The 19,380-nt window shown below is 43.3% G+C and overlaps 1 protein-coding gene across 8 annotated transcripts in view; it reads right to left on the reverse strand.

The window, feature by feature from the left end:
• GRM4 (glutamate metabotropic receptor 4) overlaps positions 1–19,380 on the reverse strand; it is a 325,286-nt gene that overhangs the window by 52,922 nt on the left and 252,984 nt on the right. For all 8 annotated transcript variants that reach the window (XM_044444316.1, XM_044444358.1, XM_044444332.1 and 5 more), the window contains one exon: positions 4,750–4,950. In XM_044444316.1, the coding sequence (XP_044300251.1) occupies positions 4,750–4,950 (201 nt within the window). The remainder of the gene's footprint in view (positions 1–4,749; positions 4,951–19,380) is intronic.

Genomic DNA, 19,380 nt, shown 5'->3' on the forward strand with positions numbered 1-19,380 from the left:
GCTTGCCTATCATGCCTATGTGGGCTGGGGAGGATAGGTTCTGTCATCCAGCCTCTCTGGAGAGCATCAGTTTAAAAGAGGCTGAAGTATTTTCCAGCACTGTGAAAATTCAGTCAAGTTTCTTGTAGGCACCAAAGGAAGGCATGGAGAGAGGAGGGGAGGGGAGGGGAGCATAAGGTTGCTTTTGGTTATATAAGGTGCTGGGCTAGGAAGAAAGTGGGCAAAGCAAAGGACACCTGTCTTTCCCTTGTCATTTACCAATCAGTTCCTGTTATGTGCACTAAGGATGCTATGCAGATCTCCCCTCCCTCCCAATCTGCTTGCACGTTGTTGTACCCCTGCTGGATGTCCAGGCACATCTTTCCTTGCTAAGCCATTGAGCAATGAATCCATACATAGTGACAGTACATCATGATGCTACATCATTCATTCACCGAGAGCAGTAATCCCCTCTCGGTATTCAACCACGGTGCTGGAGACAGAAAATAATAACACATTTATATAGAGCCGGGTGAACGTGTGCTTCATGAAATCAAAAAGCTGAGCGCTGTGTCACAGGAAGGTGCTGAAAGAAATTGCACTGCACATACCTTCTGGCCCACCTCCGTGTGGTACTGAGCTTCCTTCCTCCCTTTCATGTCTTGCTATCTCCTCCCTGTACGCCTGCCAAGCACCGTTTCCCAAAACCTGGGCAAATACTCTTCAATCCTAGTTTCCCCGAGCCCATCACTGCCATTTTTCCTGGCCCTTCTCCTATGCCCTTTACAACAGGCTGACATAATTTAATTAATCAGCCTGAGGAATACTAGCCATAGCAAGGAGAAATTATAGGCTGTACCCTCCTTGAGACAGCAACGTGCCCTCTTATATTTTGCGATGTGCCATCTCCATGGCAAGATCAGAAACTGCAGCGGATGATGATTGAGACTGTCTGAAAAGAACATGTACAGGTTCAAAGGTCAGCCTGCTGTATCGGCTCCCGATCCTCACAGGTGTGCCCCCACACCTGAAGTGAGGGTTGCATATACCCACAGGTGGAGGCCTAGTCTGCACAACCCACTGCAGTTTTTATTTAAAAAAAAGCAGTGGTTGGATTCAGCCAAGAGTTCTCTGCTGAGAATTATAGACCACAGCAAGTGCCAGGTGTGCTTGCATGACCAGAATAGAGACCAGCTGCTCTCTTATAAGCTTTGAAGGTTGACCTGCTCATGACAACAATACCTGCAATCTCATGCAGATCCAGGTAAGCTAAAAGGCAAGCTGAGAGGCAGGACAGCTGCCTTTCCCATGCCTCTTCTGGATGCCTTTGTGGACAGCTCATTACACTTGATGTACACAGTGAGTGATGAGCATTGACGTCGCTGCCACTCATGTGCAAAGGGGACAGTCACAGAGGAGTACTGAGGGATGCAGCCCGTGAGGGAGAGCGGGAGGGAGGGAGGGAGGGAGAGGCAAGCTCTTCAGTTCAAAAGCAGTCCATGCCTGACCAGGCATTTGGACCAGCTGGTCCATGCCCAGAAATGAGTGGGAAGCCACTGAGGACAGCTTCATTTGCCCTTCCCCTTTGGCTTTCATGGAGAGCCCTCCCCAGTGCTGCCACATGCATCCATGCTAACCCAAACTGAGGCATCTCTGTCCTTATAAGTACTCTTACCTCACTAAAACCAGAAAAAAACTACAACACAGAGCAGTTCATACACCCAGCATCTCCTCTATTCTTCCCATGCCTCTCTGTCACTGTGAAAAAAGAAATTTGTCGGTAAAGCACCTTTATATTCTACGCTAATATTCAACAGATCCAAACTCAACCTCTCCCTCTGCTCCTAGCTTCTTTCTCGGACAGCAGAGCTGTCCTCCAAGGGTAGTATGCAGGCATGCTCTGTTTCCTCCACTCCCAAACACAGGAAAAGACACGACGAGCAGACTGAAAGCAGTAGAGTGTTCCCAGCAAGAGTTTCCTCACTGCCTCTTGGAGGAAAATCCAAATTATTGCCTCTATGTGGAGTTTGAAATATGTCACCACTGAAAAATTGTAGATGGTAGTCATTATAAAGTACACCAAACTTTCTTGTGCATGGCATCTATCTACCTGCTGTATTCCTGAGACAGATTCCTGTGTAATATTCCACACAATATCCCCTTCCCAATTCATCTTATCCAGTTGAAAACCAAGATTATAAGCCAATTTGTATGAATCAGGCATATTCCTGAATGCCCCGATATGCCTTAAGATCACATCTCACCAAGATGTCGCTCAGTTCTGCCCATATATTTCTCAAAAGGCTATAAGGTGCCAATGTTTCCCATATCAGAAACATCCAAAAGACCTCTTCACTGGGTAAATGTGGAAGCAGGTCTATTTCACTACTGAATTTCACTACAAACAAAAAAGATAATTAGAAGTATCCTAAAATATGCCCAGTTTAAAAGAGGTCCTATTAAAGGGAGTTACTCAGTTGGCTGGCTGCAAATGGACTTTCAACGATACTAAGAGAGACGAATGGCACACAGTTAAAGTGCACTAATCCAGAGAAGGATGTGACCAAATGAGAAGTGCTATGAATTCTTTAATTACAGTGGTTTATTTAGCAAGTTGCCACAAACTAAGGCTCTTGGTTGCTTTTTTTTCTCCCAAAAGTTTATCTTACAACAAAATCAAATGAATTGCATAAATAAATCCAAATAACATTAGAAAGCAAAAACATCCAACACGAGAGGGAGAGAATAAATAAAGAAGACAGATTGTGAGGAGATTGCAAAAGGAGAGATAAGTAGATGCAATAAGAAAATAGGAGCAGAAGATGTATATTAAAGAGATATAATGTGAGGAAGCAATGATTTTCTAGAAGATGTAAAGTAATTGCTAATTGAGGAGAGGAAACGTTTTCTGCCAAACAAGGACAAGAAAAAATGGAAAGAGAATAAGGAAATGAGAGCTATTAACATGGGATTGTTCATGTGGGTAGAATCATGATGGGATTTTAGGTTTGGTCGGTTTTTGCCACATCCTCCCTGGCAGTCCAAATAGAGTGGGTGAAAACACACCCAGGTACTGAGAAGTGAAGACAAAGAAATTGCATCTCATCCCCATCCAACTGCCTAGATTGATTCCTTCAGTCACCTGGGGCCTCTGTGTATCACCTTGGGAAAGGTGAGCTTCCCTAACATGTGTTTGTAGTCAGCACAGCATGGAGGGAGATAAATTCCTGAAAATATTCAGTAAAAAGGCATCTGAAAGCACAGACCAGTCATGATCCCCAGGCCTTTATTTATCATGAACTATCAAGTATTCATGTTCCCTCCAGAGAATACAGTAACCCCTGTAGAGAAGACAGAAAGGGAAGTCCTGTTTTTCCCGCAATGCACAACCCGCAGTTCGTTTGAAGAGGTTTTGTGCCTTTGATATTGTTAGTCTTGCTGAAGTTAATGGAACTTAGTGCTAACTCATTTCAGTTCCATTAATATCTACTCTGATTTAGTCTGGACTGAAACCTGCAAGTGTTCAGTTGCACCCTATCATTGTCCTTCTACTGTAAGCTACACTTGGTTTTGCAGTTGATTCTCCACATTTTAGTGAGTCTAGTGCTTTGTGTGTACATCCCACATTTTATCCACACAGATGGACATCACATAGCCATATGGACAAGGAATGACAATGCATCTGAGCACTTGAACAGCAAATTTATCTTTTAGGCGTCTCTTAAATTTGTTCCAAAATGCTGTTCTGCATTTAAAAGCTTTTGAGAAAAAACCTGTTTAAAAATTGGAAAAAAGTATTAAAATAAAATGGATTAACACACAAGCATTTCTAATATAGTGTTATCTGGAAATGTAATAGTAAAAGTGTGTTGAAGTGAAAAGGCAGGGTGATAGCATTCTATTGCCCGAAATGTCACTGCACACATCAAAACTCCCTATCTTCAAAAAGAGCCGAAGGTGGACTTTACCTATCAAGATTGTGCTGGTGTTCCATTCTAGCCACCACCATCTCAAACATGGGAGATGGATTTTGTAAGCTTCCAAATGAAATGGAAAAGGAATGGGGGAAACACGGGAAAAGCATATGATGACAGAGTTGGGACAAGCCCTAGCAGAATCTGTCCCTGCAGTATTCATGGACTTCCTCTCATGATCAGCCCGGTCTTGCAAAGAAAGGCAAGCAGAAAGGAAGTCCATGAACATTTGCACAACTGGCAACCTTGTTCTGCATCATGTGCAGCAGCCCAACTGGCTGCTACATGTGGCACAGAAGAGGGATGCTGCTAGCAGTTGCACAGGGTGGTCCAGGAACAGTGGGTGCGGTGGATTCCTGGTGAGCACCCACAAGCTCTAGGCTCACCAGGCATGTGGACTCAGAGTCCAGGCAGCTGAGCTCAAGGAATCTGACAGATCTCCATTCCCACGTGGCTTCCTAATGGCAGTATAATGTGGATAACCCAGAACAGTACAATGCTAAACATGCCCCTGAGGCAGTTGATGCTGGTGTGTCCATGGTGGAATTCCAAGACAGGGAGGGAAGGAAGGAAGGAAGGAAGGAAGGAAGGAAGGGTGGGTCCCATTTTGTTGGACAGAGGATACAGAACCATACAAAGAGCTGCAAACGAGGCACTTGATATTCATTCAGCTGTGTTTATAATTACAGCAGGGAGGGCATGTTATCATGCCCCCAAAAGCCCAAAGAAACCCCAACACGAGCCCTTAGCTAGGTGTAGTCTACCCCTGAGGGAGATCCCAGCCAGATGGACAGACCTGAGAAATTGACGCTGCGAATGTACTTGAGCAGCTCTGCACCATCGACTGGGTCCATCTTGGGGCAAAGGCCAATCTTCCCCGGGCACAAGTTCTTGTGCATATTATGCAGTGCGTGGCCCATGGCATAGACAGCATCGATGACAAACTGCACCTTTCCCTCCTGCTCATAGGCAGAGTCCTGGCCAATCCGTTCACGATCTGGAACACAAAAAAGATACCGTGCAGGGTTCTGTCATATGCTTCCAATGGCAGCTGCAAATTGAAAGGCTTCTCTGTTTCCTTCAACTACCTGATATTTCCTGCAATTGCTGAATATCATGCCACTATCCGTGGTATTGCTACATGCCCTTTAGAAGGCCTTGTTTCTCTTGCACAGTGTCCATTGAGGCCTTCCTGGGCCCACTGAGGGAAGGCATGCACACAACGTGGAGGAGAAAACAGAATGCATTAAGCCATGGGAGAGAAACATTAAAGCACTGGTACATTTGCTTCACTTGAAGTTGTGGGGGAAAACATCTTTAGAGACCACTGGGACCAGAATGGTTATTAAAGAGCTGAACTGAGTGGCTGCTGGTAAAAGGACTGCTGAACCCACAGAAGCAGTGTTTATGGTGACTTTGTAGGTGCCTTCAATACAGAGCAGGCTTTTGGGTGAAGCTTTACAGGAATGGTAAATGTACAGTCCTCACTGTTGTTATCTCCCTTCTGTAGGGAGCAATGAACCTCACTGTGGTTTCTCAGTTTCTTACTTTTCTAATCTTAACTTCAGGTTGTACCATTTCCACATCAATCTGATGTGCGCCTTTATTTCTAAAAACCTGCAGGAATCTGGACACTCTTGAAAACATTTCTTTTGGGTGCATAGTGTCTCTAATATATGCATTCCTGCAGGCATTTTTTCTTAACACATAGCTAGACAACTTTTGGTCCCCCAAATGATGTTAGGCTGCAGCTCCTATCATCCCTCGCCATTGACTCTGCTGGCTGGGGCTGAAGTGGCCTTCTCTTGCCCTATTTGGATACATCTGTGATACATTTCAGTGTTTCTGACCATCTGAAAGTTTCTATTCACATCTGAGAAGCCACCTTCAAAGCCTCTCCATCAAACAGGAAAGACAGGGACTGAAAGAATGGGGACACTGGAGGTGGGGCATGTGTCTATCCCCACATCTCCTCTCCACTTTCAGGCCCCACGTGAGCCAACAAAATGTCTGCGTGTCTCCCATTAGATGTGTTTGCACAACCAAAGGGACAGTACACTGCACACTTTTCCTGAACTTCCAGACTTGCACACTCCAGTCACGGCTTCAGCTGTAGCATATGCAAATATTATTCAGCCTCTGGCATCATCCATCTCCTCACCGGTTGCTCTAGCATCAAATCAAACAGGCACTATCAAGTGTGTCAAAGGATGGTCTGTACAACATCCATCAGTTCCAGGATGTGCTCTGTGAAGTCCTTGCTGCTGCCAGACACAGTTCCAGTTTTATTTCCATCCCGATTTCCCCCACCCACCCTCGCCCCTGCCCCCTCTCCAGCCAATGCCAGATTACAGGATCATTCAAGTATATGCTAATTACCCATGACAGCTGCCTGCCTCTTCCTGTCATAACTGTTCTTAATGGGACTTGAAACATGTTAATCATTCAGCAAAAGATACCGATTAACGTAGCATGCTGTTAATTAGAGCTCAGAGAGGGTTCCCTGTGGAATGGTGCAGCATGGTCCCTCAAGAGTAACAGCCAGTACTTCTTCACCAGATTCAGCCTCCAAATACCGTCCTCTCCCCAGCAGCGAGCAAAGAGTGCTTACAAATTTCTCGTGTGTAAAGGTATGCAAAGATCCTGCCAGAATGCAGCTCTCTTGCACTCACCAGACTTCCTTCCTGTACTCAGTCCAGGACCTGGCAGCAAACTGAGCTGAGATCGAGTCTGTGAATGCTCAGGAACACGAGCAGACCCCTTCTTTGCACAAGGCACACAAGTCGTTTGTGAAGAAGCAGAACTCTGCCTGCATGCTGATCTTGCAGGCAGTGTGTGGCATGTGTGCCAGCTAGGTCCACTTCCTGATGGATGCTCATGTGAATGCTCTCTGCAAGGTGGATTAGGGCAGAGAGAAAGTGGGCCAGAGTCTGGGGAACCAAGCCAAGGAAACACAATGGATGCCCACTTTCAGAGCACTACTTTACGCATAGTATCCCTGTGTACAAAATTGCAGCTTTTGCCTCAAATTGCACACAGGCCATTGTGGAAAAAACTGGCCCTTATTCACATTGTGGGATGGGATTTGGTGCAATCTATAAAATGGTGATGTTCAAAGGATCACATCTCATGAAACTGCCTTACTGAGTTAGACCATTCTCCACTTGGGCCGCTACTGCTTTCTGTGACGGGTGCCAATTCCCCAGTGGCTCAAGTCAGAGTCTTTCCCAGCCTGGCTACCCAGAGGGATGTGTAAGAAATTTCTTTCAGATCATATTTTATCAGGATGTGCCTACTTCAGACCTTATGGACTGAACACAGAATGCAGTTGAAGTCCTGCCATTTCTAAGACCACAGTCTGAATCACAGACAAAAACCATTATTTGTGTTCAGTGTCAGTTAGTACAATGACCCATGCTCAAGAGTTGAATATGGGTTGAGGGTGGGTTGTTGTGAAACATGGATGATCATGCTGTCTGGACACAGCTGCATTAACAAGCCAGAAACCACCCTTGAAATACAAACAACCCATGAAAGGAAGCCATGGCTTGCTGTCAGGATGTAGAGTCTGGCTGTTCACCGTGGCTCATTATCTCAGATGGGTCCAGACATATAACCTATCTTTAACAACCCACAGTTCAATTAAAATCCACACAGAACCCTTGTTCAACCCTTAAGCATGGGTTATCACATTGTCTAAACCCAGTGATCATTGCCATACAATTGACAAATGTTCTGCATGCATAAGCTGTATTCAACAGGCAAAGAACATCTACATTTCAAAGATGCACTTTACAAGGGATATGCCAATGCTGTAAAATTTGACTTCTTTGAGCTCAATAGATTTCCTTTGTGCTTCTTGTCTGATGACTGAAAGCAGGCTAAATTGTTTTGCTTTGTTGCACAAACATCTGTCTCCAAAACAGACCACAAATTGCACATTTTTTAAAAAGGAGATGCTATGTAAATTTTTACAAACCATGTGATTTTTTTCCTTATTGGATTAGTATGATTTTCACAAATTGTGCAAAAGTCAAAATTGGAAAACTATCTCATTGTAGTGCTATTTGCACAAATCATACTATGCGTAGATTGACATAACATTTGGTTTGGCTTCCAATTTGCTCAAACCATGCAATTTGCAGCAATTATGCTTGTCAAATTTGTGCAAATCTCCTTAGCTTTTTTAAGTGTACAAATCATGTCACAGCTTTAAGGCAGGTGTCTGAGAACTGGTTTGATTCACACATGAGGCTGATGAATCAGAGTTCAAGAGGCTGAATTGTGAAAATCTATCAAATTGTCACACACCCATACCCCACTGGATTCTTCACATTTTCTTAACATTTGGAAAAGTACGTTTGAAAACACTTGTGGGTTTTCCTATTTTAAAAAGCAAGACTTACAAACTGAAAAGGATGTGAGTCAAAATGAACTTTTGAGATAGAATTTGGAGAAATTCACGTGAGCTTGAGTTTTGCTGATTTGAACATCCGTAGGTATTAGATATACTTTAGATATACTGAAGAAGGCATGGTCATATGTTATCACAGAGCTATGGCCATTCCCCATGTGGATTTTGTATTTGAGAATTGGTTCCCAAGTACAAGATCTGACCCTCCTGATGTCGTGACATGTCGAACTATTTCAGATCAGCTGCAGTTCATGCAGCATGCGCTCACATTGGATAAAGTGTCTCACCATTTATCACCAGCTGCAATCTCAAATGTTGACTTATTTCCCCCTCACCCTGCACCTCCAGCCCATTTCTTCTTCAGCCAATAGTACACTCAGTGAGCTTCCTCCCCTACCTGGCATGCTCCTTCTATCAATAGTAGATAGATTTACACTAATCATACAAAGCCTTGTAACCTTGTATATCCCTAAGATTACTATACATGATGATAGTGTGTTGGAGGAAGAGAGAACCCTATGGTTAAGAAAAATGGAGGCAGGGAAATGAAAATACAGCCATTAAATGGTTTCAGTTATGTTAATATTATTGACCTTTTTGCTGTCATCAACCAGTTACTGTAATATTTTTTTAATTTTGTGATTCATTCGTTCATGTTGCATCAAGTAAAAATTAAACGTATACCCCCCATCTCTTTTTGTTTTAAAGTTTATTCATTATTTTAATTATAAAGTTTCTCATCATCTTGACAAAATCATAACTGCATATTTCTAAACCTTTCCTACTCTCTTCTTTACCCTGTTACCTTCCAGATAAGTTGCACTGCAATTCCCAAACATCCCCAAGTAGCAAAGCCATGTTGGTGGGACAGATAGGAATTGCAATCCACAACATCTAGAGGGCACTGGGTTACCTACCAGTGCTATGCAACTATGTCAAATCTTGCATGGTGAATGGCTCCTGGGATTCTGCATGTTTCAGAAGAGTAGCTGTGCTAATCTGATACAGAAAGCATCCAAGATACTTAGGGAATGGTTCTTTGCCTCCTAGATACTGCCTGAGGAGCCACAGAATAGTTTTGGAGTCTCCATTAGAGCGATCCCCTTCCCCACTGCACCTGGTGTGGAAAGAACTGTACCAGCTGCTTTCTAAGGCTAGGAAAGCAGCCCAAAAGGCGGCTAGGTGAGGCTGCTTTGGGGCCGGAACAGAAACTGGGGTGGCCAAGATACACTCTGTCCTGAAGTCTCTGCTGTCTCCTTCCCTACCCCGCTGAGTTGCTACTGCTACATAGCCAAAACCAGTCATCCAGCAACATGCAGAGTGAGAGGACTGAGGTGGCAAAGCTCACCGCCACTGCTCCACCCACTCTGCAATGGGTGGGTGGGAGTCACAGGTTCAGGGGCTTATGCTCAACTCTGGAGGGCTGCACCCTTCATAGGCAACAGTTATACTTGCACAGTCATCCATTTTACTGACCTGCAAGCTATTCAAAGAGGACCCTGAATGGCAACCTTAAAATACTTAATGCTGAAACATATGGGGCATATATCTGATATGGTTTAGACTGGGGTTACAAGACGGGCTACAAACATAAAGGATGAAAGTGATTGGAATCCCAAGGGTAAAAGCTATGTGAATCCCTATAATTTACTGCAATGGTAAGTTCACGGGGAAAGAAAAGACGACAGAGAGCTTTGAAAGAGTGGTCTGTATTAACAGTTCTACAAGATTTTAAGGAATAATAGATCCCTTCTTTTACACACTGAACTGAATACAGCTGTTGTAGCTGAGGCCATAGATGGCATTTCTGATTTCCAACCATTTGATTTTCCCAACTTTATAATAGTTATGCATGTACATTTTAATTTTCAAAGAACAAAAAAGCAAAATATACTTTTTGAACATTTCCATTTGAAAATATTTCGTTACAAGAAAGTTACTTGGTTTTCTTCATTTTCCATGTACTGTAAGCAGTGTAACTACTCCTTATTTCAGTGTAATTCTAAAGCATGGGGAATTGTATAATAAAAGCTCTTGACTGTGTAAAAAGCAATGGAGTCAAATCTCCCAATACTGCTTTGTAGCCATTAGCAATCAAAAGAGCATGGAGGAAGAACATAACCAAAGAAAGGTACTAAAAAAAGAAGAATTCAAAATATTGTGTGTGTGTGTGTGTGTGTGCGCGCGCATATATGCAGTGTACTTAACCAAAACAAAGTGAAATTATTGCCTATGCAATATGATCATAAATGTTAGTTGTCATCAGAGAAACATACTCAACATGCAAGGTAGTGCAGTGCTATTCTAAATCCTCATAAAAATTCTGGACTGACAATAAAACATTCCATTTAATAGGTGAGCAAAATATTCACATTTTCCAGCATTCTGGACCATCAGCATGTTGCCACATTTCATTCATGCTCCTGCAACTATTATAGATGCCAACAATATTTGGGCACCAAAAGTCTTCACAATATGGTAAAAACTGAATAAACAAGACCACACATAATAGAGTTCATGGACGATTTGGTAGCACTGGCTTTCCTAGCTGAACCTTAGCAGATAGGCATCCACATGCTATTTCATTAATTCCAAGGAGCTCTTTTTCATAATTGAGAATTACGTGTTTAAGTACACTTCATGTACACTGCATCTTTCATTTCACACTACTGTGTGTTTCGCTTTTTCTTTTGTGAATGCTGAAGCTCTTAACAACACATATGTACACACAAGCTGCTTGAAGAACTGCCAGAAATATCAGTATTATGGCCTAATGGAGCAAACATTCAACACCAAACATTCATCATGCTCAGAGCCAACCTTGCCAGCCAAAAGAGATGGCCTTCAACAACTCCTAAGGGACAGCCATTGGAAGAGGAGCTGGCTTAATTATTGATTTGATGGCAGTCAATGCAATTCACTTTTCATTTTGCAAAGACACAATTGCAATAGTTACTTTTTAGATGTGAAAAGGAGCAGGAAGAGAAGTAATGCTGGTAGTGGCGGTGGTAACGACGTTTTTCCCCCAGTTCCTCCTCTAGCATCATCACAGAAGCAGACCGAGTGTTTCCTTGAAGCTACATAGTTAAGTGAAGGACAACTGGATAAACCCCTCCCTTTAGCCAAAGAAGTGATGATGGATGATGACTGCAGAGCTTTTTTTTCAAAGGTGACAGATTTCCTTGTTTCCACCTCTGAAGTGCCTTGATTTTGCATTTTAACATTCCTTGAAACATAAATCAAATCCACAGCATGGACTTTCAACTTGTGTTCAGGTATCTGAAAAATCAATCTGCGTTTGCATTAACACTGTAGGATTTATATGCTCGCTATTCCAGGGGGCTGGGTCTGTTTGCAAAAGTGGGGGTCTCTTGAAGGAAAGGGGGTGCCAGAGGGCACCTGCTTAGGACAATCTGGTACATAACCACAAAAAATTCCTTATATAAACGAAAAAACATAAGTTATTTGGAGGAAGAGAAGAGTCCGGGCATAATAAACAAATGCACAAGTAAATAATACTGGAACCCTTGGTTCTGGCTTGCACAACAGCAACTATAAGCTTCTAGCATGAGACATGGACACTGTTTATCTCCTTATTTAATTATACTTCTGTTCTACCCTTTCCTCCAAGAAGCTCCACATGGTGTACATGAGCAGCCGCCTCCTATCCATTTTATCCTCACAACAGCACTGCAGTGTAGGTTAAGCTGCCAGCCAGAGACTAACTCAAAGTCAGCCCGTGAGCTCCCCAGTTTAGCACTCTAAGAACTCCAGCATTGGCTCTCAGTATTCTGAGTTGGACATAATACTTTAGCAACAAATAACAACTGCAATTTATTGTGTTCCATAGGGACTAGTTGGTAGGTGGCAACTAGATCCAAGGTCTTGTGTAGATCTAGGACTTTGGGCAGCAGCAGTCAATCCCAGTCCTCAAGGATGCCTGGAATCACTCCTGATGGTCCCAACAATAACTGCAAATCACATGACAAACTTCTACAACTGACACTGAGAATAGATGGTTGCAAATTCTTTCCATTGCATACAAATGTCCTGAGTGCCTTTGATATGACTCACTGACTTTTAAAAAAAAATTAGAAGCATAGCTCCTAAAAATGTGGCAATATCCACTTTGTTCTGATCCAGTGGAGATGCACATTGGCCGTGCCTGTACATGACAATAAGCCAAATTTTGGAGAATCCTGGCTTGGCTTCTCCAGGCAGTGGGAACAGCTAAAGTAGCCAGTGATGAGTTCAAAGATCAGAACCCTCCATCTATCCAATGTCCTATCAGGCAGTGGGGAAGGAATGACAGAAGCAAAAATGCCTCCCGTCAGCTATTTTTTTAAGACGTGCAGGACTTTCTAGCTTTAGTTTATCTGAAGCAGGGAAAACAGAGAAGATTGTGGATCCTGCAGACATGTGTCCTCTGTTTCCTTCTCCTATCCATCGATTGCCATGCCCCCTTCCTGCCATTTCTAACTTGTTTTTGAGATTGCAGTCTTGGCAAAGAGGCTGCAACAGAGCTTACAACAACTGTGAAGGGTGAGAAAGGGAAATTCCTCAGTCAGATTTCCCGATAGTGAAACTGAGTGTGTGATGCTGCCTGACAGAGTCAGCCCATTGACCCATAAAACACAGGCAAGGTCAGCAAGAGCAGAGGTCTTCCCAAACCTTGCTATGTGAAATCCTTTTAATTTAGGATCTTGTACCTAGAGATCTTGTGCTTTCACGCTGAGATAAGTCCAGTGGCTCAAGCCTACCAAGAGTCACTGGGTATAAGTTTATACTGCTTATGCAGAAGGATGCTGGACAAATCCTATGTATGCATCTGCCTCCTTTCCCCACATAATATGCACAAAATGGTGGTCCCTTCTGTAGGCAAGCAGAAGGCTTAACTGTGATACAAGAGAAGGAAATACAGAGCTGTGTGAATGAGATTATTCCCAGGTGCATTCTCTGTCACGGCATCCTTCACTTCATGGTGGGAACACCTTGCACAACAGCTGATGTATTAGATGGAGGGGATCCTATAACAAATTGAGAGAGAACTGACCAACAAGAGAAGATCATACCAAGGAAGTGAATTTACAGCCCATCCTTCAAAGTTATAAAAATGCTCTTGGACTACATGGAGATTACTCATGTGAAACCCGTCAAGTTATGCTTTCTTTCCCATTATTGACAACAACGATTAATCTTCTCCCTCAGCTCAGAGCCTTTCCTGCATTCGTCTCTCAATGAACAGACAAGGCACTCTATCTTGCCAAGATAATTACATATTTTTTAAAAAGAAGGCTGTAATAGATACTTGTCCTAAGCTAAGAACCTCTGGGATATTCCTCCCAGCATTTTACTACGTGGGATTCCAATCTTCCATAGGAGGGAGGATTTTTCAATAGTACAAAAACTGTGCTTGTTGTCATTTCAAGCGCCTGTGAGTGCATGAAAATGTGTTCTTCGAAATGGGACATATGCATTGCTTGAACACATCCATTAAATTTATATATGTAGGCATTAACATATCAAGCCCATAAAGTGAGATAAAATAAATAATTGGATTCTGGTTTTCATTTTCCACTTCCAAAGCAGTTCTTATTTTCATCATGGAAGAAACTGAACAAACATCACCTGGTCACATCAACTTGCTTCAAGACGTCCTTCCACAAAAACTGCTACCTCCATTCATCCAGATTTGTGCAGATTTCTGAGTACCACCCTTATTTTTGTGCCATTTCATAATAATTGCCCACAAAGAACATAGGAAGGACAGGACTTTTGCAGGGCAGGGGGAATGCGCAAATGAACTGCTGCTCTTGCTCATTCACACACACATTTATTCATCTGAAACTTGACAGGGAAGATCCCCTCAGAAGGAACAACCATGTCTACAGATTTTATGAAATCTGGCAAAAAAGAAAAAATACCAGTTATAGTTATTTCCTTCCAATGACAGCCAATGCAAATCCATTTTGAAATTAGCCTCCAAGTTGGTCTGCATGCAATGAGCTGTTTTCCAAAAGACTGGATCAAGGCTTGAATTGAATCTGATGGTCAGTGCACAGACCTAATTTATGCACTCCCCGTAAGAAAGGAAGGTAGATCTGAGAGGGAGGGTTTAACTGGGAGTCCTACGCTGATGGACTCAATGGCCTTCTGGCTCCTTCCAACTCTACTATATTAGACTATCATCCTTAGAAGTCTGTTCAAAATCAGAAACTCAGGTCGCTGAAGTTCTATACACACATTCTTGTTTTTCATGTAAAAAAACACCCAAGCACCGCCATTGCTGCCCTTCTTGTCCCATAGCTAGTGGGGTAGCAGCAGGAGCCAATGCTCACAGAGGTAGTAACAGGTTTTCCGCCACCATCCAGCATCAGAATTTCCTGTTCCCACCAAGCATAGCTACAGTTGTCACAGTCACCACAAGAAAATGAATTTTCCAGAGCAAAAGTCATATTTGTGCTGACTTGGTCTTGACTTTATTAGCTTTATGAACACCTGTTCCAGGTGGAGAGGAAAACTGCTAGAATTGGATCAACTTGGTAGCCTGAAATTTGGGGCTTTCCTTTGGAGTGTGGCTATGAGGACAGTCATAATGAGCACCTGCCCTTCAACACTGCTTTGATCTCTGCACTGGGAACCGTTTCTCTCCATGTGGGATCCTGCTGGGATTTAGCACCCTGAACATGCAGGATGCTGAAGTGGGCTGGGAGCTGACACAGATAGTAAAGGTCCCCAGTGCAGGAGATTGCCCACAACCCAGAGAGGGTGATGAGAATGGCTACAGAAGCAGGAGGTACCGGTATTCATATTGCCGCTCTCTCCATCTGTTTATTCCTTGAATCATAATAAGAATGCCTGGATACAGCTACAGTCACAAGACAGACATAGGTAAACATAGCTAGGGAATGGAACTAGATTTCAGCAAGGGGTCAGGATCAATCTTCTCAACTCTTTTTTTATGCTTCTGAATAACTGAGGGAAAGTGATCATGCAATCACTTGAGAGGATCAACTCCTGGCAGCCTGGCTCTAGAAAAACAAGGCCTGATTTATCAAAATTAGGCTAGTAACTTCAAATGAGACACTTTGAGAACTAGTTCCTGGAAGATTATAAAATCAGATTTCATACAGGCATGTTACTTTTTATCATCAGCATGTTCTTGCCAAAATTCAGGACACAGCAACTGGGGCAAAATGTGGCAGTTTGCATGCTGAGAACAAGTTAGACCTCTTCAATATCATTTGCACTGACCACCTATTTGCTTCCAGATCCAAAGTGCAGGTGCCACTCTTGAAAGCCCACTCTGGGCCCTACATGCCTCAAAGACACCCAGCTTCACATCTCATTTAATCAAACACCATGAGTCAAACAATACATTCTCCCATCTACCCTAAATGACATCATAGGAGGCTACATGCATTTTTTCTGGCCTAAATTCTTATTCTTGATGAGCTACTTCTATAACAAAGGAAAAGATAAAAAAGCAAACTTCTAAGACTCAGAGAAGGGTCACGCTGATGATTTCCTATTAAGATGTCCATTACAAAATTCAAGCTTGTGATCCTTCCATGAATTTCACAGATATTCAATGAAGGGAACAATAAATCTAATTCTATTACAAGACCTTCAGTGCATAAAGACATTCAAGATGCAGCTGGACAGCCATCTGAGTGGGATGGTTTAACTTGGCCTCCTGCACTGAACAGGGGTTGGACCTTATGGCTTTCTTGGCCCCTGCCAACTCTATAATTTTACATTCTATAAAGCCTTAAGCATCCAGCTTAATAACACACCCTGATCTTATGTGCAGTCTTGAAGGGGTGGGGCATATATGACTTATGAGTTATAGTCTGTAAGGTTTGCATTCTTCCAAAGATTCCCCATAGGTAGGCATCCACTTGCACCCAGTACAGGCTAAAGCAATGATGGACAACCTGAAGGTGTCAGCCAAATTACATGAATGAAACTTGGAAAACTCTCCACCTGTAGTCAGTTGAGACCTTGGGCTACAGCAATTTGCTCTTGGAAGAGAAAAGGGAAGGGAGAGACCCACGCACTTTTGGCTTTTGCCCCACCTACCACTGGTTTCAGCTCTGCTCATCACTAGCATGTGGCTTCAGACAGAATATACTCAACTGAACAATGGTAACCCCGTCTTGGGCATGCAAAAAGCCCTGCTTTCAAAATCCCCATGCACCTGATTGTCTTTTTCAAACCTTGCCACATTCAGTGTGAAGAACTGAAAAGGGTTCTGTAAAGGCATTTGAGTGAAGACACTTAAGGAGCTCCCACAACGCCTCCAAGCTGGATTCACTTGGCAGGTCTTCATGCCAAATAAGTGAGGATCTAAAGAGCAGCCGGATGCATGGCAATATTGTGGCTGGGGCTTATGGGAATGCCCACATCAATGAACAATGAGGCCCTTCTTGTCTTTGGGCAAACACCTGCATAGGCCTATTACCTGCTGCTGTTTTTGTAGTCTGGATGGACACAATTCAAGCTCAGAACTATCCAAGAAGACTGATCTACATGCTATGCTTCTGAAGCAGAGTGCTGGGGCATCCTCTGTACGGGAATGTATAAGAAAAGCTTTCAGGATTACTGTTCATAAAAGCAGCTGAACTCTGATGCTCTGCAACTGTCAGCCCACCACCTTTCTGCAAGATGGTGTTGCCAACGCTCTTTTTTTTTTTTTTTTTTTTTTTAAGGACAGAATTAAGGCTGGCACTGGCAAAATGCAGATGAGAAAACAGCATCTTGCAATGGCATGTTCCTAACAGGAACACAATGAATTTCTTTGAAACTCATGGTGTATTAGGACAGCAGAGGGAATGTGACCCTGCTGATTATAATACTGGGGTCATGCATCATTCTACCCATCTGATAATTAATTTCCAAATACGTAACTGAGCCGTGCCAGGCGCCCCTCTGAGAATAAGCACAGCTATCTTTTCAAGCGCTGGATGAGAAAGGATTAGCATCAATTCTGATCACATCCCAGCTCAAGAAGTGGCTTTCAGGAGGAGTTAATCAAACTCACTTGCTTTGCCACTTTCCTGAGAGCGCAACGGATCCTCCCCCAAAGCACCAGGGGACTTCTGAACCACAACCTTGCCTGCTGTGAGTCATTTCAGGGAGTAACAGATGGCTGCAAGGCACCAACAAAACAGTGATTGGGGGAATTATCCAATGAAACATCTTGTATCTACCAGTAATCTTTCCATAGATGCAATTTACCTCAGAATCTTCTGTCTATCTGTGATTACATGAGTTGTCCCAAGCACCAGTCTAGGACATATTTTATAGGACTGCTGTGAAACAAGCTGGACACACATGTTTGCACACACATGTTTCTGTGGGATTCCTTCCATAAATCATCCAGTGGATACTAGGTTCATGGAGGAAGGGGTTGTGGCTTAGGGGAGAGAAAGTCCCACTGCAAACTTCTTCTGGAAGATCTTTCCACAGGTTCCCCAACACAAAAGAAGAGCTATTACCAGTTAATACCAACAATACTGGGCTTGATGGACCAATGCTCTCACTCCGAACAAGCCAGCATCTACACGTTTGTATAGTGTAGGGCCAGAGAATCCTCAGAAACTACACACAGCCAGTCATGTGGTAGAGTCACTGATCTAGCTACTACCTCCAAATCTATAGAGATTGCTAGAAAGCATACGTGCTTTGTGAATCAGTGAAGTTGATCTTTGGGAAAAGAACTTAATCAATGGCACAGCTAGCAGCAAGGGGGAGAAATGTGAAGAAAGAAGAGTCACCATTGGCCAATCATGAGGAAATATGTTGCAGACATTAGTAGGATTTTGGTCACCTTGGACTTCTGCATGGAAAAGGTTTCTCTCTCTCTCTCTCTCTCTCTCTCTCTCTCTCTCTCTCTCTCTGTGTGTGTGTGTGTGTGTGTGTGTGTGTGTGTGAAATCGTATGCCAGTTAAGACGGAAAAATGGTCTACAGTTCCCAGTTGACTCATAGTTGCAAGGTTGCAAGCCTTCTTTCTATCTGAACATGCACAAGATTTCCCCCAAAATCTTGACGTCGTCTAGGGGGAAATGGACATAGGATTTTTTGGAGACTCGGCTCCAAGATTCTGCAACTTTGGAAATGGAACTCCAAAGGCTGAGCCCCTGCCCCATCCTGCTCACAGCCGGCACAGAAAGAACCATGCTAGCTGCCTCTCCAAGGGCCCTGGAAAGAACAAACGGGGACCTTCTAGAAAATGCCTGTCTAGCACAAGGTGCAGAGTGGTGGAGATTGTCATCACCATGCCTTGCTCCACTGCGCACATAAGCCTCCAAGTTTGGAGGACATTAGATTGCACCCTAAAAGGCTAAAATGGACCTAAATAAGTGTTCCAGTTGAGGATTTGTAAACAGAAAATCAAGGGACTCTCAAAGAATGGATCAAAATTTCTCTTGGCTGTAGGAAGAAAAGAGAAGGTACTGCTTGAAGGAAAAGTATGTAAAGGGAGGAGGCAGAGGAAGGAATTTGCTGGTACATGAGGCTATGAGGGCCTCTTATCTCCTGCAGCTACAAAAGATAAATTCACCAACACACTGCACTGATGAGAGCATAACAGTTTGAAGATGTCCTAATTGTGTCCCGGGGCACAATGAACCAGACAACAGAGGAGAGTGACAACAATTGGGGAGCCAACGCAGAGCTCGTCAAAGCACAGCAGTTTGCCGTTACTACGGAGATGCACACTCTTTTTGTTAGCAGCTTGTAAACTATAATTGAAATGAATTCTCAAGGTTGAAGTGATAAGGTGAGATAACCTCTTCCTTTCTCTCCCCACCAAACCATTCAGATTACTGGAATCAACCCAATGCAACAGAATGTGGCTGAAGAGAACGGCTTGTCAATTTGATTCTTTCACAAAAGCATTATCTGTTTACTGATTCATTAAGCCAGGAGACAGTTCCCGATCTTGGTCTTGTCTTAACTTCCTTTCACTCAGACATTTATTTTGCATGTCTGACATCCTGGAAGGGCCT

The sequence above is a fragment of the Varanus komodoensis genome, unplaced genomic scaffold, assembly GCF_004798865.1.
Source record: "Varanus komodoensis strain SLA01 unplaced genomic scaffold, ASM479886v1 scaffold1, whole genome shotgun sequence".
In the NCBI taxonomy this organism is placed as follows: Eukaryota; Metazoa; Chordata; class Lepidosauria; order Squamata; family Varanidae; genus Varanus; species Varanus komodoensis.